Source organism: Chelon labrosus (assembly GCF_963514085.1).
Source record: "Chelon labrosus genome assembly, contig: SCAFFOLD_63, whole genome shotgun sequence".
NCBI classification, from domain to species: domain Eukaryota; kingdom Metazoa; phylum Chordata; class Actinopteri; order Mugiliformes; family Mugilidae; genus Chelon; species Chelon labrosus.
In genome coordinates this window covers 81,570-102,879 of record NW_028181595.1, presented here as the reverse complement: position 1 = coordinate 102,879, position 21,310 = coordinate 81,570, and the positions used below count along the sequence as shown (strand labels likewise).

Genomic DNA, 21,310 nt, shown 5'->3' with positions numbered 1-21,310 from the left:
CTGAAGAGAAGGCAAGAGTACCTACGTTTTAAAGTTCAAATGAAGTCTCTCGGTTAAAGTATGCCAGAGCAGTTCATTGTTGAAAATGTCTGTTGATTTATTTATTTTTTCGGGCTTCTCCATTCATTTCAATGGGAAATTTATCGCGGTTTTTCGCGAATAAATTGGCGAAAAACTCACGAATCCCTTATAAAAGTAATAGCACGGGATTCGGGATCAAAACACACGTTTTGATATATCATGTGTTGGGGTCCTCTCGCCGGTTCGGGCCGCATTAATCGGCGAAAAAGGGCGGAAAATGAATAATAAGTAAAAATAAAACTGCAAAGAAACACGCAGAAGATCAATAGTGGCCTCGTGCCTATGGCACGAGGCCACTCCTCCCATAGCTTGCTATGGGAGGAGTGGCCTCGTGTCATAGGCACTCGGCACTAACTAGAAAATTCCCGCAGGAAATTTTGAGAGTGCCGAGTGGGCTGTTGCCGGGGTTCTGTATTGAAAAAGCACACCTCAAATAGTATTTTTTAACATGTATATTTACACACATGAGCCACTAATTCTAGCATTAGCCACAAATGTTAGCACGCTAGCTACTCATGGCAGTAAAGCATTAACCACAAACGTTAGCAATTAGCATGATGAGCTAGCCACTAATTTTAGCATTGGCTTAGTGTGGTATAGCTTCACAATACCCTCAAATAGTAATTTTTAACATGTATATTTACACACATGAGTCACTAATTCTAGCATAAGCTGCTAATGTTAGCAATTAGCATGATGCGCTAGCCACTAATTTTAGCATTGGCTTAGTGTGGTATAGCTTCACAATACCCTCAAATAGTAATTTTTAACATGTATATTTACACACATGAACCACTAATTCTAGCATAAGCTGCTAATGTTAGCAATTAGCATGATGCGCTAGCCACTAATTTTAGCATTGGCTTAGTGTGGTATAGCTTCACAATACCCTCAAATAGTAATTTTTAACATGTATATTTACACACATGAGCCACTAATTCTAGCATTAGCCATAAATGTTAGCAATTAGCATGTCTTTACTACCACGAGCGGCTCGCACGCTAGCTACTCATGGCAGTAAAGCATTAACCACAAATGTTAGCAATTAGCATGTCTTTACTACCACGAGCGGCTGGCACGCTAGCTACTCATGGCAGTAAAGCATTAACCACAAATGTTAGCAATTAGCATGATTCGCTAGCCACTAATTTTAGCATTGGCTTCGTGTGGTATAGCTTCACAATACCCTCAAATAGTAATTTTTAACATGTATATTTACACACATGAGCCACTAATTCTAGCATTAGCCACAAATGTTAGCAAATAGCATGTCTTTACATGCAGTCAAGCATTAGCCGCAAATGTTAGCAATTAGCATGTCTTTACTACCACGAGCGGCTAGCACGCTAGCTACTCATGGCAGTAAAGCGTTAACCACAAATGTTAGCAATTAGCATGTCTTTACTACCATGAGCAGCTAGCACGCTGGCTGCTCTTGGTAGTAAAGCATTAGCCACTAATGTTAGCAATTAGCATGTCTTTACTCCCATGAGCAGCAGCTATAACAAAAAGCACAACTCAAATAGTCATTTAAGGCCTGGTTCCTTCTGACTGGATGGGTGTGAGTTTGATGTCATGCAGGGTACAACAAACCAAACAGGATGAGGAGGATGCAGTAGGCCTGGCTGAGAGAGCGAGACACTGAGAAGGGTCGTCCTTTATGCCCTTCTACAAACTGAAGGGCAGGTACAGGCAGCAGAGCCCTCCCAGCTCCACCTGAAAGCCAGCATCAAATAAGGAAGAGAGTGGGAGGGATCGTCACACCCCCACCTTTAAGAGGGGCATCCTCACTAGGATCCCCAGACAAAGAACGAGCAAATCGTAACAATTGATCGTTAATCATAATAATTTCAACAATAAAACTCATTACTCCTACCTGAGCAATAGTTTAACAGTTTACGGCACAGTCTTACAGTTAGAAAAACATCAATATTAAACTTAACACATCCAGGCTGTAACAAGGAATCAGCGATGAAGTGAAGACCTTCAAATTGTCCTGTTAGTCCAGCTCTTTGTCTCATGTTGGACGTCACTGCAGTCTGTCTGGATCAGCTGGAGGAAAACTATATGCAGACAAATAGACATGTCAAATAATGTTATGTAACATACTGAATATAACTCTTATGAGTGTTCAACAGCTCATTATTTATTTCATTAAAAACATCATATTATATTAAATTACTCCAATTATATATATATACTATCATTAATGTTGTTACAAGCCATAAACGTTTCGTACTTTATGTGATGGAATAATATATTTTTCAGTTTGACACAGTTTTAGTGGCTAACCCCACTAGCCTCCACGTTAGCTCGCGGCAAACTCCCGCGGGTCTGCGGTTAAATCCCGGTTAGCTCGCGGTTAAGTCCCGGTTAGCTCGCGGTTAAATCCCGGTTAGCTTGCCGTTAGCTCGAGGCTAGCTCGCGGTTAGCTCGAGGCTAACTCCGCGGTTTAGTCTCCCCATTGTAACAGTCTGAGAGTCCCTAATGTTTTGTCAGTCTGTGTCTGTAATGCTATAGTGGGAGGGGAGGTGGGGGGGTTGGAGTGGGGGGGTCATAGTGTCAGGTTCTGGCTCCCTACTATAGTCCTGTAATGGGTTTAGGGGGTCATAATGTTTTGGCAGTCTATTACTGTAATGCTTAAATGGAGTGGAGGGGGGTCATAGTGTCAGATTCTGCAGCCCAACTATAGTCCTGTAATGGCTTAAGTGGTCATAATGTTTTGGCAGTCTGTGTCTGTAATGCTATAGTGGGAGGGGGGGTGGGGGGGGTTGGAGTGGGGGGGTCATAATGTCAGGTTCTGGCCCCCTACAGTACTGCAGTAATGGTTTGAGGGGGTTTTAATGTTTTGGCAGATCATGTTTTCCAGCAGCTGCGTGTGTGAACGTGTGTAAGCTGGTTGGGGTCTGGTTGTCATGGCTACCAGGGTCAACTGCTCCTGTCAGAATGTCAGTTGGAAGACGGGGAGAGAGAGAGAAAATGCTGAAAAAACGCCTCGAACAGGAAGGACTTGTGGCCAAACCGTATTTCCAATCATTGAACCGACTTAACTTTGGGCATCTTGAGGCTTTCCTGAACGTCTACATATGCAATTTGTGGGTAAAATGAAGAAATGTGACCTATTTAAAGCGATTCAAAAAAGGTTACTTCTGCTTTCCTCCAGAAATTTCCCTGCCTTTTTAACATGGCAGTCTATGGAGCTGTGGATGGGTGTTGCTGGCGCATCTTTGTGTCTGACGCCAAAACTATAAGACTTACAGCTTTAGCAGACGGATATGAGTGAGAAGACAAATTTTCCTACGTTTCTATGTATAAATTATGTCTGTCGTGTGAAATTTGTGGCCATGGGAGCAGTTTCTGTACAGTTTTTTGACTAATTTTCTTCTCTCCTCCTCACTCTAGCTGATGATGTCATCCACTCTAGCACAAACATTCCGCGCAATACACACCCATTATAAACCCTGAAATTTGAGTAAAAACCTACACAACTCTGAGGCTTCATAGTTTAAAAACGGTAAAAGTTGTCGACAAGTGAAGTGAATCTCTGAAGAGAAGGCAAGAGTACCTACGTTTTAAAGTTCAAATGAAGTCTCTCGGTTAAAGTATGCCAGAGCAGTTCATTGTTGAAAATGTCTGTTGATTTATTTATTTTTTCGGGCTTCTCCATTCATTTCAATGGGAAATTTATCGCGGTTTTTCGCGAATAAATTCGCGAAAAACTCACGAATCCCTTATAAAAGTAATAGCACGGGATTCGGGATCAAAACACACGTTTTGATATATCATGTGTTGGGGTCCTCTCGCCGGTTCGGGCCGCATTAATCGGCGAAAAAGGGCGGAAAATGAATAATAAGTAAAAATAAAACTGCAAAGAAACACGCAGAAGATCAATAGTGGCCTCGTGCCTATGGCACGAGGCCACTCCTCCCATAGCTTGCTATGGGAGGAGTGGCCTCGTGTCATAGGCACTCGGCACTAATAAAACTGCAAAGAAACACGCAGAAGATCAATAGTGGCCTCGTGCCTATGGCACGAGGCCACTCCTCCCATAGCTTGCTATGGGAGGAGTGGCCTCGTGTCATAGGCACTCGGCACTAACTAGAAAATTCCCGCGGAAATTTTTGAAGTGCCGAGTGGGCTGTTGCCGGGGATGTGTATTGAAAAAGCACACCTCAAATAGTAATTTTTAACATGTATATTTACACACATGAGCCACTAATTCTACCATTAGCCACAATTGTTAGCAATTAGCATGTCTTTACATGCAGTCAAGCATTAGCTGCTAATGTTAGCAATTAGCATGTCTTTACGACCATGAGCAGCTAGCACGCTGGCTGCTCTTGGTAGTAAAGCATTAGCCACTAATGTTAGCAATTAACATGTCTTTACTAAGTAGCATGTCTTTACTACCATGAGCAGCAGCTGTAACAAAAAGCACAACTCAAATAGTCATTTAAGGCCTGGTTCCTACTGACAGGATGGGTGTGAGTTTGATGTCATGCAGGGTACAACAAACCAAACAGGATGAGGAGGATGCAGTAGGTCTGGCTGAGAGACAGAGAGACACTGATAAGGGTCGTCCTTTATGCTTCGCCTTCTACAAACTGAAGGGCAGGTACAGGCAGCAGACCCCTCCCAGCTCCACCTGAAAGCCAGCATCAAATAAGGAAGAGAGCGGGACGGATCGTCACACCCCCACCTTTAAGAGGGCTGTCCTCACTAGGATCCCCAGACAAAGAACGAGCAAATCGTAATAATTGATCGTTAATCATAATAATTTTAACAATAAAACTCATTACTCCTGCCTGAGCAATAGTTGAACAGTTTACGGCACAGTCTTACAGTTAGAAAAACATCAATATTAAACTTAACACATCCAGGCTGTAACAAGGAATCAGCGATGAAGTGAAGACCTTCAAATTGTCCTGTGAGTCCAGCTCTTTGTCTCACGTTGGACATCACTGCAGTCTGTCTGGATCAGCTGGAGGAATACTATATGCAGACAAATAGACCTGTCAAATAATGTTATGTAACATACTTAATATAACTCTTATGAGTGTCCAACAGCTCATTATTTATTTAATTAAAAACATCATATATTAAATTACTCCAATTATATATATATATATACTGTCATTAATGTTGTTGCAAGCCATAAATGTTTCCTACTTTATGTGGTGGAATAATATATTTTTCAGTTTGACACAGTTTCATTTAAAAATATCTTCCCTTTAAATTGTAAAACTTCAACATTATTACTGTGATAAGCTCCCGCGAGCAACGCGGCGAATTAGCCGGCGGCTAACCCCACTAGCCTCCGCGTTAGCTCACGGCTAACTGCCGCGGCTAATTCGTGTTTAACTCCCGCGGGTCCGCGGTTAAATCCCGGTTAGCTAGCGGTTAGCTAGCGGTTAGCTCGAGGCTAACTCCGCGGTTGAGTCCGCGGCGTTAAGGTAGCGGCTAGCTAGCTCCGTTAGCTCCGCTAGCTCGCTAACATACATGCGCTATGCTGGACGGCTAGTCGTTAGCGTCTGTTAGCAGTTTAGCTATTCACTGACCTAATAAGATGAAGGAAACGGGTCAGGGATGTTGTGTCAGGAGTTTCAGCAAAGCAGCCAGATATAATTTGTGTTTAAAATAAAGGAAAAGGTCAAACATGACTGAGAAGTTGTCATTCAGTCAATGAGAAGAGCTATAGCTAAGAGGCCCAGCAGATGTGTGACAGCACCAAGGGAGACAGGGATGGTTTGGGGGGTTTTAATGTTTTGGCAGATCCTGTTTTCCACTGGGAGCTTAAATAGTGGCTAGCGCTGACGCGCTAGCTGCTCTGCTTTCTCTGTCTGTCATTTTACACACGCATGTTCAAATTAAGTGCTAAGAACTACTAAAATGGCTGCCTAATGTTAGCATTAGGTTAATGCATGTCTTTAATTTTTAGTGGCAAGAAATTAGTGGCTAGCTATTCGCTAACATGCTAATGGTGCCACTAATGCTACCACCAATTTCTACCACTAAAAATTAGCATTAGCCGCTAATGGTAGCAATTAACATGACCCGCTAGCCACTAATTTTAACATTGGTTTAGTGTTAGCATGTCTTTTAAGCCACTAAAAATGAAATACATGCTAATTGCTAACATGCTAATTGCTAATATGCTATTCGCTAACATGCTAATGCTGCCACTAATGCTACCACCAATTTCTTGCCACTAAAAAGTAGCATTAGCCGCTAATGTTAGCAATTAACATGACGCGCTAGCCAATGACAGACAGACACCTGTCATTGTTCAACTTAGGTGCCAAAAGCCAAAATGGCTGCCCCACATACCAGTTACTTATGTCAGTTGGAAGTTTCCCGCCTCTTTCTGTGGAGACCCTCCTCTTCTGCTGCGTGTGAGCGTGTGTATGCCCGTTGGGGCCTTGTTGTCACGGTTACCAGTTTGAATTTCAGTTAGAAGATGGCTAGAGGGAGAGAAAATGCTGAAACGAACCTCCTCGAACAGGAAGGCCTTGTGGCCAAACCGTGTTTCCAATCATTGAACCGACTTCACTTTGGGCATCTTGAGTCTTTCCTGAACGTCTAGATATGCAGTTTTTGGGCAAAATGAAGAAATGTGAGCTATAAAGAGCGATTCAAAGAAAGGATTGCTTCTGCTTTGCTCCAGAAATTTAACATGGCAGTCTATGAAGCTGTGGATGGGAGTTGCTGGCGCATCTTTGCGTCTCACGCCAAAACTATAAGACTTTACAGCTTTAGCAGACGAATTTGAGCGAGAAGACAAATTTTCCTACGTTTCTATGTATAAATTATATCTGAGGTGTGAAATTTGTGGCCACGGGAGCAGTTTCTGTTTTATTTTTTGCCTAATTTTCTTCTCTCCTCCTCACTCTAGCTGATGATGTCATCCACTCTGGCACAAACATTCCGCGCAATACACACCCATTATAAACCCTGAAATTTGACTAAAAACCTACACAACTCTGAGGCTTCATAGTTTAAAAACGGTAAAAGGAGTCGATAAGTGAAGTGAATCGCTGAAGAGAAGGCAAGAGTACCTACGTTTTAAAATTTAAATGGAGTCTCTCGGTGAAAGTATGCCAGAGCAGTTGATTGTTGAAAATGTCTGTTGATTTTTTTTTTTTTTCGGGCTTCTCCATTCATTTCAATGGGAAATTTTCTGCGGTTTTTCGCGAATAAATTCGCGAAAAACTCGTCAATCCCTTATAAAAGTAATAGCACGGGATTCGGGATCAAAACACACGTTTTGATATATCATGTGTTGGGGTCCTCTCGCCGGTTCGGGCCGCATTAATCGGCGAAAAAGGGCGGAAAATGAATAATAAGTAAAAATAAAACTGCAAAGAAACACGCAGAAGATCAATAGTGGCCTCGTGCCTATGGCACGAGGCCACTCCTCCCATAGCTTGCTATGGGAGGAGTGGCCTCGTGTCATAGGCACTCGGCACTAACTAGAAAATTCCCGCAGGAAATTTTGAGAGTGCCGAGTGGGCTGTTGCCGGGGTTCTGTATTGAAAAAGCACACCTCAAATAGTATTTTTTAACATGTATATTTACACACATGAGCCACTAATTCTAGCATTAGCCACAAATGTTAGCACGCTAGCTACTCATGGCAGTAAAGCATTAACCACAAACGTTAGCAATTAGCATGATGAGCTAGCCACTAATTTTAGCATTGGCTTAGTGTGGTATAGCTTCACAATACCCTCAAATAGTAATTTTTAACATGTATATTTACACACATGAGTCACTAATTCTAGCATAAGCTGCTAATGTTAGCAATTAGCATGATGCGCTAGCCACTAATTTTAGCATTGGCTTAGTGTGGTATAGCTTCACAATACCCTCAAATAGTAATTTTTAACATGTATATTTACACACATGAGCCACTAATTCTAGCATTAGCCATAAATGTTAGCAATTAGCATGTCTTTACTACCACGAGCGGCTCGCACGCTAGCTACTCATGGCAGTAAAGCATTAACCACAAATGTTAGCAATTAGCATGTCTTTACTACCACGAGCGGCTGGCACGCTAGCTACTCATGGCAGTAAAGCATTAACCACAAATGTTAGCAATTAGCATGATTCGCTAGCCACTAATTTTAGCATTGGCTTCGTGTGGTATAGCTTCACAATACCCTCAAATAGTAATTTTTAACATGTATATTTACACACATGAGCCACTAATTCTAGCATTAGCCACAAATGTTAGCAAATAGCATGTCTTTACATGCAGTCAAGCATTAGCCGCAAATGTTAGCAATTAGCATGTCTTTACTACCACGAGCGGCTAGCACGCTAGCTACTCATGGCAGTAAAGCGTTAACCACAAATGTTAGCAATTAGCATGTCTTTACTACCATGAGCAGCTAGCACGCTGGCTGCTCTTGGTAGTAAAGCATTAGCCACTAATGTTAGCAATTAGCATGTCTTTACTCCCATGAGCAGCAGCTATAACAAAAAGCACAACTCAAATAGTCATTTAAGGCCTGGTTCCTTCTGACTGGATGGGTGTGAGTTTGATGTCATGCAGGGTACAACAAACCAAACAGGATGAGGAGGATGCAGTAGGCCTGGCTGAGAGAGAGAGACACTGAGAAGGGTCGTCCTTTATGCCCTTCTACAAACTGAAGGGCAGGTACAGGCAGCAGAGCCCTCCCAGCTCCACCTGAAAGCCAGCATCAAATAAGGAAGAGAGTGGGAGGGATCGTCACACCCCCACCTTTAAGAGGGGCATCCTCACTAGGATCCCCAGACAAAGAACGAGCAAATCGTAACAATTGATCGTTAATCATAATAATTTCAACAATAAAACTCATTACTCCTACCTGAGCAATAGTTTAACAGTTTACGGCACAGTCTTACAGTTAGAAAAACATCAATATTAAACTTAACACATCCAGGCTGTAACAAGGAATCAGCGATGAAGTGAAGACCTTCAAATTGTCCTGTTAGTCCAGCTCTTTGTCTCATGTTGGACGTCACTGCAGTCTGTCTGGATCAGCTGGAGGAAAACTATATGCAGACAAATAGACATGTCAAATAATGTTATGTAACATACTGAATATAACTCTTATGAGTGTTCAACAGCTCATTATTTATTTCATTAAAAACATCATATTATATTAAATTACTCCAATTATATATATATACTATCATTAATGTTGTTACAAGCCATAAACGTTTCGTACTTTATGTGATGGAATAATATATTTTTCAGTTTGACACAGTTTTAGTGGCTAACCCCACTAGCCTCCACGTTAGCTCGCGGCAAACTCCCGCGGGTCTGCGGTTAAATCCCGGTTAGCTCGCGGTTAAGTCCCGGTTAGCTCGCGGTTAAATCCCGGTTAGCTTGCCGTTAGCTCGAGGCTAGCTCGCGGTTAGCTCGAGGCTAACTCCGCGGTTTAGTCTCCCCATTGTAACAGTCTGAGAGTCCCTAATGTTTTGTCAGTCTGTGTCTGTAATGCTATAGTGGGAGGGGAGGTGGGGGGGTTGGAGTGGGGGGGTCATAGTGTCAGGTTCTGGCTCCCTACTATAGTCCTGTAATGGGTTTAGGGGGTCATAATGTTTTGGCAGTCTATTACTGTAATGCTTAAATGGAGTGGAGGGGGGTCATAGTGTCAGATTCTGCAGCCCAACTATAGTACTGTAATGGCTTAAGTGGTCATAATGTTTTGGCAGTCTGTGTCTGTAATGCTATAGTGGGAGGGGGGGTGGGGGGGGTTGGAGTGGGGGGGTCATAATGTCAGGTTCTGGCCCCCTACAGTACTGCAGTAATGGTTTGAGGGGGTTTTAATGTTTTGGCAGATCATGTTTTCCAGCAGCTGCGTGTGTGAACGTGTGTAAGCTGGTTGGGGTCTGGTTGTCATGGCTACCAGGGTCAACTGCTCCTGTCAGAATGTCAGTTGGAAGACGGGGAGAGAGAGAGAAAATGCTGAAAAAACGCCTCGAACAGGAAGGACTTGTGGCCAAACCGTATTTCCAATCATTGAACCGACTTAACTTTGGGCATCTTGAGGCTTTCCTGAACGTCTACATATGCAATTTGTGGGTAAAATGAAGAAATGTGACCTATTTAAAGCGATTCAAAAAAGGTTACTTCTGCTTTCCTCCAGAAATTTCCCTGCCTTTTTAACATGGCAGTCTATGGAGCTGTGGATGGGTGTTGCTGGCGCATCTTTGTGTCTGACGCCAAAACTATAAGACTTACAGCTTTAGCAGACGGATATGAGTGAGAAGACAAATTTTCCTACGTTTCTATGTATAAATTATGTCTGTCGTGTGAAATTTGTGGCCATGGGAGCAGTTTCTGTACAGTTTTTTGACTAATTTTCTTCTCTCCTCCTCACTCTAGCTGATGATGTCATCCACTCTAGCACAAACATTCCGCGCAATACACACCCATTATAAACCCTGAAATTTGAGTAAAAACCTACACAACTCTGAGGCTTCATAGTTTAAAAACGGTAAAAGTTGTCGACAAGTGAAGTGAATCTCTGAAGAGAAGGCAAGAGTACCTACGTTTTAAAGTTCAAATGAAGTCTCTCGGTTAAAGTATGCCAGAGCAGTTCATTGTTGAAAATGTCTGTTGATTTATTTATTTTTTCGGGCTTCTCCATTCATTTCAATGGGAAATTTATCGCGGTTTTTCGCGAATAAATTCGCGAAAAACTCACGAATCCCTTATAAAAGTAATAGCACGGGATTCGGGATCAAAACACACGTTTTGATATATCATGTGTTGGGGTCCTCTCGCCGGTTCGGGCCGCATTAATCGGCGAAAAAGGGCGGAAAATGAATAATAAGTAAAAAAAATAAAACTGCAAAGAAACACGCAGAAGATCAATAGTGGCCTCGTGCCTATGGCACGAGGCCACTCCTCCCATAGCTTGCTATGGGAGGAGTGGCCTCGTGTCATAGGCACTCGGCACTAACTAGACAATTCCCCTGCGGGAAATCGCGAGAGTGATGCAGTGGCCGCAGCAGTCTGCGATACCATGCTATATTGCTGTGACAGTACGATGCTACGATGCTATGATGATGCTACTATGCCAAGATGCTACTACAATGCTATGATGCTAAGATACTAAGATGCTATGATACTAAGATGCTACAAAGCTAAGATACTATGTTGCTACGATGCTAAGATGCTACAAAGCTAAGATACTATGTTGCTACGATGCTAAGATGCTACAATGCAATTATACTAAGATGCTATGATGCTAAGATACTACAATGCTAAGATGCTTTAATGATGCTACAATGCTATGATGCTAAGATGCTACAATGCCAATTTGCTACAATGCTATCATGCTACCATGCTATGATGCTAAGATGCTTTAATGATGCTACAATGCTATGATGCTAAGATGCTACAATGCATCTTAGCACACTGGCTGCTCTTGGTAGTAAAGCATTAGCCACTAATGTTAGCAATTAGCATGTCTTTACTAAGTAGCATGTCTTTACTACCATGAGCAGCAGCTATAACAAAAAGCACAACTCAAATAGTCATTTAAGGCCTGGTTCCTTCTGACTGGATGGGTGTGAGTTTGATGTCATGCAGGGTACAACAAACCAAACAGGATGAGGAGGATGCAGTAGGCCTGGCTGAGAGAGAGAGACACTGAGAAGGGTCGTCCTTTATGCTTCGCCTTCTACAAACTGAAGGGCAGGTACAGGCAGCAGACCCCTCCCAGCTCCACCTGAAAGCCAGCATCAAATAAGGAAGAGAGTGGGAGGGATCGTCACACCCCCACCAGGATTATATTATGACTATATGAACAGGTGAATTATTATGATTAACGATCAATTATTACAATTTGCTCGTTAATCATAATAATTTTAACAATAAAACTCATTACTCCTACCTGAGCAATAGTTTAACAGTTTACGGCACAGTCTTACAGTCAGATAAACAATAATATTAAACTTAACACATCCAGGCTGTAACAAGGAATCAGCGATGAAGTGAAGACCTTCAAATTGTCCTGCGAGTCCAGCTCTTTGTCTCATGTTGGACGTCACTGCAGTCTGTCTGGATCAGCTGGAGTAAAACTATAGGCAGACAAACAGACATGTCAAATAATGTTATGTAACATACTTAATATAACTCTTATGAGTGTTCAACAGCTCATTATTTATTTAATTAAAAACATCATATTATATTAAATTACTCCAATTATATATATACTGTCATTATTGTTGTTGCAAGCCATAAATGTTTCCTACTTTATGTGGTGGAATAGTATATTTTTCAGTTTGAGACAGTTTAATTTAAAAATATCTTCCCTTTAAATTGTAAAACTTCAACATTATTACTGTGATAAGCACCCGCTAGCAAGGCGGCGAATTAGCCGGCGGCTAACCCCACTAGCCTCCGCGTTAGCTCACGGCGAACTGCCGCGGCTAATTCGTGTTTAACTCCCGCGGGTCCGCGGTTAAATCCCGGTTAGCTAGCGGTTAGTTAGCGGTTAGCTCGAGGCTAACTCCGCGGTTGAGTCCGCGGCGTTAAGCTAGCGGCTAGCTAGCTCCGTTAGCTCCGCTAGCTTGCTAACATACATGAGCTATGCTGGAAGGCTAGTCGTCGGCTAAATCACTGGGCGGCTAGTCGTTAGCGTCTGTTAGCAGTTAAGCTATTCACTGACCTAATAAGATGAAGGAAACGGGTCAGGGATGTTGTGTCAGGAGTTTCAGCAAAGCAGCCAGATATAATTTGTGTTTAAAATAAAGAAAAAAGGTCAAACATGACTGAGAAGTTGTCATTCAGTCAATGAGAAGAGCAATAGCTAAGAGGCCCAGCAGCTGTGTGAAAGCACCAAGGGAGACAGGGATGGTTTGGGGGGTTTTAATGTTTTGGCAGATCCTGTTTTCCACTGGGAGCTTAAATAGTGGCTAGCGCTGACGCGCTAGCTGCTCTGCTTTCTCTGTCTGTCATTTTACACACGCAGATTCAAATTAAGTGCTAAGAACTACTAAAATGGCTGCCTAATGTTAGCATTAGGTTAATGCATGTCTTTAATTTTTAGTGGCAAGAAATTAGTGGCTAGCTATTCGCTAACATGCTAATGGTGCCACTAATGCTACCACCAATTTCTACCACTAAAAATTAGCATTAGCCGCTAATGGTAACAATTAACATGACGCGCTAGCCACTAATTTTAACATTGGTTTAGTGTTAGCATGTCTTTTAAGCCACTAAAAATTAAATACATGCTAATTGCTAACATGCTAATTGTTAATATGCTATTCGCTAACATGCTAATGCTGCCACTAATGCTACCACCAATTTCTTGCCACTAAAAAGTAGCATTAGCCGCTAATGGTAACAATTAACATGACGCGCTAGCCACTAATTTTAACATTGGTTTAGTGTTAGCATGTCTTTTAAGCCACTAAAAATTAAATACATGCTAATTGCTAACATGCTAATTGCTAATATGCTATTCGCTAACATGCTAATGCTGCCACTAATGCTACCACCAATTTCTTGCCACTAAAAAGTAGCATTAGCCGCTAATGTTAGCAATTAACATGACGCGCTAGCCAATGACAGACAGACACCTGTCATTGTTCAACTTAGGTGCCAAAAGCCAAAATGGCTGCCCCACATACCAGTTACTTATGTCAGTTGGAAGTTTCCCGCCTCTTTCTGTGGAGACCCTCCTCTTCTGCTGCGTGTGAGCGTGTGTATGCCCGTTGGGGCCTTGTTGTCACGGTTACCAGTTTGAATTTCAGTTAGAAGATGGCTAGAGGGAGAGAAAATGCTGAAACAAACCTCCTCGAACAGGAAGGCCTTGTGGCCAAACCGTGTTTCCAATCATTGAACCGACTTCACTTTGGGCATCTTGAGTCTTTCCTGAACGTCTAGATATGCAGTTTGTGGGTAAAATGAAGAAATGTGAGCTATAAAGAGCGATTCAAAGAAAGGATTGCTTCTGCTTTGCTCCAGAAATTTAACATGGCAGTCTATGAAGCTGTGGATGGGTGTTGCTGGCGCATCTTTGCGTCTCACGCCAAAACTATAAGACTTTACAGCTTTAGCAGACGAATTTGAGCGAGAAGACAAATTTTCCTACGTTTCTATGTATAAATTATGTCTGAGGTGTGAAATTTGTGGCCACGGGAGCAGTTTCTGTTTTATTTTTTGCCTATTTTCTTCTCTCCTCCTCACTCTACCTGCCACTCTAGCGCCAACATTCCGCGCAATACACACCCATTATAAACCCTGAAATTTGAGTAAAAACCTACACAACTCTGAGGCTTCATAGTTTAAAAACGGTAAAAGTTGTCGATAAGTGAAGTGAATCGCTGAAGAGAAGGCAAGAGTACCTACGTTTTAAAATTTAAATGGAGTCTCTCGGTGAAAGTATGCCAGAGCAGTTCATTGTTGAAAATGTCTGTTGATTTTTTTTTTTTTTCGGGCTTCTCCATTCATTTCAATGGGAAATTTCTCGCGGTTTTTCGCGAATAAATTCGCGAAAAACTCGTCAATCCCTTATAAAAGTAATAGCACGGGATTCGGGATCAAAACACACGTTTTGATATATCATGTGTTGGGGTCCTCTCGCCGGTTCGGGCCGCATTAATCGGCGAAAAAGGGCGGAAAATGAATAAGTAAAAATAAAACTGCAAAGAAACACGCAGAAGATCAATAGTGGCCTCGTGCCTATGGCCTATGGCACGAGGCAACTCCTCCCATAGCTTGCTATGGGAGGAGTGGCCTCGTGTCATAGGCACTCGGCACTAATAACTGAGTGTTCAACAGCTCATTATTTATTTAATTAAAAACATCATATTATATTACTCCAATTATATATAAAATGTCATTAATGTGTTACAAGCCATAAACGTTTCCTACTTTATGTGGTGGAATAATATATTTTACAGTTTTATTTAAAAATATCTTCCCTTTAAATTGTAAAGTTGTAAATGTTTTAACTTCAGTGCCGGTTTCATGACTGTGATAAGCTCCTGCTAGCAACGTGGCGAATTAGCCGGCGGCTAACCCCACTAGCCTCCGCGTTAGCTCGCGGCTAACTCCCGCGGCTAACTCGCGGTTAAGTCCCGCGAGTCCGCGGTTAATACCCGGTTAGCTCGCGGTTAACTCGAGGCTAGCTCGCGGTTAGCTCGAGGCTAACACCGCGGTTTAGTCAGCGGCGGTTAGCTAGCTCGCTAACATACATGAGCTATGCTGGAAGGCTAGCCTAAGGCTAAAACATTGGGCGGCTAGTAGTTAACTTCTATTAACAGTTCAGCTATGTTGGGCACAAACACTTAACATATAAATAATTCTAGAAACTCACTTACCTAATAAAGTGATAGCACCAACAGAGGAGGGAGGGAGGGAGAGAGAGAAGGAGGGAGAGGGAGAGAGAGAGGGAAGGAGGGAGAGAGGGAGGGAGAGAGAGAGAGGGGAGGGTCATGGAGTGTTCTGTCTCCCCATTGTAACGGTCTGAGAGTCCCTAATGTTTTGGCAGTCTGTGTCTGTAATGCTATAGTGGGAGGGGAGGGTGGGGGGGTTGGAGTGGGGGGGTCATAGTGTCAGGTTCTGGCTCCTACAGTACTGCAGTAATGGTTTGAGGGGTTTTAATGTTGTGGCAGAACCTGTTATCCACTCAGAACCCTTTTAGGGGGTCATAATGTTTTGGCAGTCTATTACTGTAATGCTAAAATGGAGTCGGAGGGGGGGGGGGGGGTCATAGTGTCAGATTGTGCCACCATACTATAGTCCTGTAATAGGTTAAGTGGTCATAATGTTTTGGCAGTCTATTACTGTAATGCTTAAATGGAGTGTGGGGGGGGGGGGGGTCATAGTGTCAGATTCTGCAGCCCAACTATAGTCCTGTAATGGGTTAAGTGGTCATAATGTTTTGGCAGTCTGTGTCTGTAATGCTATAGTGGGAGGGGAGGGTGGGGGGGTTGGAGTGGGGGGGTCATAGTGTCAGGTTCTGGCCCCCTACAGTACTGCAGTAATGGTTTGAGGGGTTTTAATGTTGTGGCAGAACCTGTTATCCACTCAGAACCCTTTTCCCTCCACTTTCTGTGTGCACCTGTGCTGAGTCTGCTCGTCAGGGCCCGTTGCCACGACTACACGCCGCACATGATATTCTATATGTTATACTCCCTTCTCTCCTGCACCCTAGGATTTGCCCTCCGAACAAATGCTCATAAATCAAAAACTACAAGTCCTATCGAGAAAACGAACACATTGTGAGCGTCAGCCGAGGGTTTTCTACAATTTAGTGTTATTCCCACGCGCGTACTGCGAAAATTGTGGCCGTAGTCGTTTTAGAAAAAAAGCATGCGACGAGAAAAATTGTCGAAAAATCGCTCTCGCTTTCCACATACACACACATGGAGAAAAATTCGAAAACTGATCGGCGCACTCCTCGCTCAGAGGAGCCTGCAGCCCAAACCGTACGTCCCACACAAATAAAAGCCACACCATGTGAAAGCCAACAAAAATCCCTACGTTTTTATGTATTTTTTATCTCTGTACCTCAAAAACTGTGGCCACCCCGTAAGATTGAACCTTTTTTTTTTCAGAATTTCGACGAAACTCTAAAGTTAGAGTGAGCGCCAGAGTGCGTACATAGAGATCCATTATAAACGATGATTTTTTATTTTTTTTCCAAAATTTCACCAAAACGTAAACTGCGACCCTGACCAAACCGTAAAAGCTATCGAAACGCCGTTTTCAGGACTAAAAGCTACACTTCCCGTGCCTCGTACAAACTTTCAAGCAATTTTCTACTCCGAAGCACGGCCGAGTAATCGCTCGACAAAGCGAAGGAGGAGATTTTGGAATGTTGGCGATTTTTTCGGGCTTCTCCATTCATTTCAATGGGAAAAAACGCCCGCTTTTTGCCCGATTATTCTCGCCCCGTTGGAGGAATCGCTTAGAAAAGTCATAGCACACGATTCCCGATCAAGGCGCACGTCTGGATATACAATTTGTCTATTTTTCTTCAAAACTCTGGGACGAGTTATCCGGCGAAAAAAAGGCCGGAAGAAGCTATAAGAATATTAAACGCGAGCAATAGTAATATATGTGCCATGCACAGGCAGGCTGTGCCTGCCTGTGCATGCACTAGCTCCCATTGCCTGCAATGGGAGCTAGTGCATCGGCACAGATAATAATAATAAGAAGAAAAACGTAGTGAAGAACAATAGTTTGCAGTGCGAAGCACTGCAAACTATTGACTCCCATAGCTTTGCTATGAGGGTCAATAGTTTGCATTGCGTAGCACTGCATCACTAATAATAAGAAGAAAAACGTAGTGAAGAACAATAGTTTGCAGTGCTTCGCACTGCAAACTATTGACTCCCATAGCTTTGCTATGAGGGTCAATAGTTTGCATTGCGTAGCACTGCATCACTAATAATCATTGGAAGGGGGAATAGCTTGTCAGTTAGGGGATTGTAAATGCCTCCTTCTTTGGACTATTGACCGTTCTGAAGGGCTGTAATTCTGCATCAAAAGGGGTTATAGACTTAGGACAAAGTGTTCTGGAAAGCTTATGAACTCAGCTGTGTGACTATACCTAGTGGACATAGACAGAAAGTGGGGGCACTGTTCAAGATGGTAAACATATCTTTTCACCCACTTGACAATTGCTTAAATTCTGGTCACAGAAATGTGTTTCCCACACCCTTAAACCCCCGGCTATGTATTTTTCTATTTACTTTGAATAAAAAGATCTCAAGTCAAAGGTTTTGTCTTTGTGAGTTTTATTGCATCAAACAAAGGTATACCATTCGCGAAGGGGGGAGAATCATACACAGAACAACACAAGCTGTGAATGCTCCGAGGACTCTCTCGGGGCAGTTTAGGTCTTACAAGATATTTTATACTTCAAACTAGGCGTTGTCACTTTGCATATGGTACAGTTACTTTCCACTCATTGGTTCTTGTCCTCTCGTATGATATTATAATTTCTGTAAGTTTTGCCCAACAACAATGTGACCTTGAGAAGGTTCTCGTGTATCAACTGTTATCTGCAGATGTTCGTGTGTGAGCAAAAGAAAGAACAGTTCACAGAGACTTCTGAGCGCATCCCTAGACCTTTCTCATTAGTGGCAGTCAGTAACAGTTACAGGTACTTTCCTCCTACATGACATGCATAACAGTCAGCACTCAGTATTTTTCCACTACAATGATTAGTCAGTACTGGCTGTTGATATCGATATTATTCTGTAGCTTAACAGAGTAGACAGATTTTAGTTACAGGTCTTTCAATTACACTTGTCTTAGTTTGAAGCCTGACAGAACGCACAAGGCCCTTTTTTTCTGGAAAGGTTTCCAATATCCGTCCAAGCTGCCAGGATCCTCTTGGTGCTGTGGAATCCACGACTATAACAATGTCTCCAGGCATAAAACTTCTCCTTTCCTTTGACCATCTTTGTCGTTCTTGCAGTAATGGGAGATATTCGTGAACCCATCTTTTCCAGAAAAGATTAGCAATATACTGAACTTGCTTCCATCTTCTGTTTGCATAAAGATCTGTCTCTGCAAACAGTCCTGGAGGTAGGACAGGTTTCCCTTTCATGAGAAGCAAGTGGTTTGTGTTCAGTGCTTCGAGATCGTTTGGATCTTCAGCCAGTTTTGTAATGGGGCGATCGTTTAGTATTGCCTTGGCTTCACAGAGCACAGTTCGTCATCCAAGATATGTTGACGGAGGACAGAAATTAAAAATTTTCTGACCATCCAAATGATACGTTCCCATGCACCGCCGTGGTGTGAACCGGCAGGTGGGTTGAAGCTCCATTTAATTCATCTTTGTGCCATGGCTCTTTCAATGTGGTTGTGAATTAAAGAGGCTGTGGCTTCCCTTAGCTCCCTTTCTGCTCCCACGAAGTTTGTTCCATTGTCGGATCTCATATGAGAAACTTGTCCTCTTCTACAGATGAATCTTCTCAGAGCATTAATGCAAGAGTCCGTGTCGAGAGAGTAGGCTACTTCCAAATGAACGGCTCTACTTGCCATGCAAGTAAAGACCACTCCATACCGTTTCACAATGTTGCGTCCTCTTTTCACATCGATGGGCCCAAAATAATCCATGCCAACATTTGTAAAAGGAGGACGATCAGGGACAACTCTTTCTGTGGGTAAATCTGCCATTTTTTGCTCTCCGGTTTTTCCTCTGTAACGGATGCAAAATTTGCACTTTGATATCACTTTCCTTATGACAGAATTGGCGTTTGTGATCCAGTATTTCTTCCTTACTTTGGAAAGAACTTGATTTCTTCCCCCATGGCGGAGTATTAAGTTGGAGACATGCTGGGTTTTAGACAAGATGAGGGGGTGCTTTATGTCCTCAGGCATGGATGCTTTATTTAGTCGACCTCCAACTCTCAGAAGACCTCCTTCCAAGATTGGATCCAGCTTGTAAATCGTGCTTCCTTTCTTTATTTCTGCGTTGTTCATTAATGCAACAATTTCTTGATGGAACACCTCTCGTTGGCAAAAGGAAATTATTGCCGTTTCGGCGCATGAAATATCGTCCAGTGTCATCCTTTGATTACCAAGCGAAGCTCTGAAGGCTTGCATTTCTTTATGCACGTCCAATGATGCTGCTCCACTAGCAGTAGCGATTGCACGCTGCAACTGTTTTCTTTTCTTACTTAGCTTCAGCAGAATGTCTTTCAGCTTGAGGAACCAGACTACGGCGACCCTTAACCTTTGCCAGTCACAAAAATAGGTCATCAGCTGATGAGTGGCATTCACACTGTCCACAATAGTCACATTCACCATGACTTTCCGTTTGATTTCTGGGTCGTCAGCAGGAATAGTGATGTTGGTAGGGCATATTGGCCACTTTTCCTCAGGTTCCCATAGAAACTCTGGACCCTCAATCCATCTCTGGGTGGCCAGATTGTCTGCCTTCAAACCTCTTGAAGCATCGTCTGCAGGATTTAGTGAAGAGGGAATGTACTTCCACTGCAAAACATTTGAGAAGTCTCTCATTGTGGTCACCCTATTTGCCACAAAGGTTTGAAACCTTTTATCCTCATTTTTAGTGTACTTAAGGACTGCGGTGCCGTTGGTCCAAAAGGTGGATTCTGTCAATGGAAGCAGCAGCTCCGACTGAAGCTTTTTGTCGATTCTAACAGCAACCACGACAGCAGTGAGTTCTAGGCGAGGGATGGCGATGGGTTTCAGCGGGGCTACTCTGGCTTTGCCAAACAAGAAAGCAACATGGACCAATTTCTCAGTGTTTCGCATTCTGAGATAGGTGACTGTGCCATATCCAGTCTCGCTAGCATCTGAAAAATGATGCAGCTGAGCACTAGAGATCCTTCCAAAACCTTTGGGCTTGATACACCCGCTGACCTTGAATATCGCCACCTTTCCCAGGTCTGTTAGCCATTTGCTCCACTTCAGCTGGAAAGACTGCGGTATCAGGTCATCCCAACCGCATTGCTGCGACACAACTCTTGCAACAGTAGTTTAGCGGGAAGTAGGACAGGTGCCCAGAATCCCAATGGATCATAAACAGAACTAATTGTGGAGAGCAAGCCACATTTGTTGTAGGACTGTTCCTTGACTTTCAGTTTGAATTTGAAAGTGTCCGTCTCGATACACCATTGCAAGCCTAAGGCCCTTTCCAGTGGCAGCTTATCTCTGTCCAGATCCAGCTCACACAGGTTTTTTGATATGTGCTCTTCTGGAATGTTTTGAAGCACTTTCCGGCTGTTGCTGACCCATTTTGTGAGATTAAAACCTCCCTTGTTGCAAATGGTTCTGAGGTTATCCACCATGGTGACAGCATCTTCTTCAGAAAAGAGACTTTTCAGAAGGTCGTCATATAGAAGTTTCTGTTGACCGTCTCGATAACTTCTACCGGAAAAGTGGCGCGATTATCCTCTGCAATCCTCCTAAGAGCGAAGCATGCACAGCTAGGTGAAGATGTTGCTCCAAATAAGTGAACCGTCATGCGATGCTCCACAAGATCCTGCTCCAGGTTGCCATCAGGCCACCACAAAAGTCTTAAGAAGTCGACATGCTCCTCTGCCACCTTGACTTGGTGAAACATAGCTTGGATATCCGCCATTAATGCCACTGTCTCTTGTCTGAAACGCATGAGGACTCCTATCAATGTGTTGGTCAGGTTTGGGCCTTGCAGAAGTTGACTATTGAGTGAGACTCCTTTAAACTCTGCTCCACAGTCGAACACAACTCGCAGTGTTCCCTTCCTTGGAT

The 21,310-nt window shown here is 43.0% G+C and overlaps 1 protein-coding gene across 1 annotated transcript in view; it reads right to left on the bottom strand.

The window, feature by feature from the left end:
• LOC311509869 (uncharacterized protein) overlaps positions 1–20,504 on the bottom strand; it is a 40,337-nt gene extending 19,833 nt beyond the window's left edge. The window contains exon 1 of the mRNA XM_084575308.1: positions 17,366–20,504. Coding sequence (XP_084431434.1) covers positions 18,881–20,332 — 1,452 coding nt within the window. The 5' untranslated portion in view covers positions 20,333–20,504 and the 3' untranslated portion in view covers positions 17,366–18,880. The remainder of the gene's footprint in view (positions 1–17,365) is intronic.
• Positions 20,505–21,310: the final 806 nt, after the last annotated feature.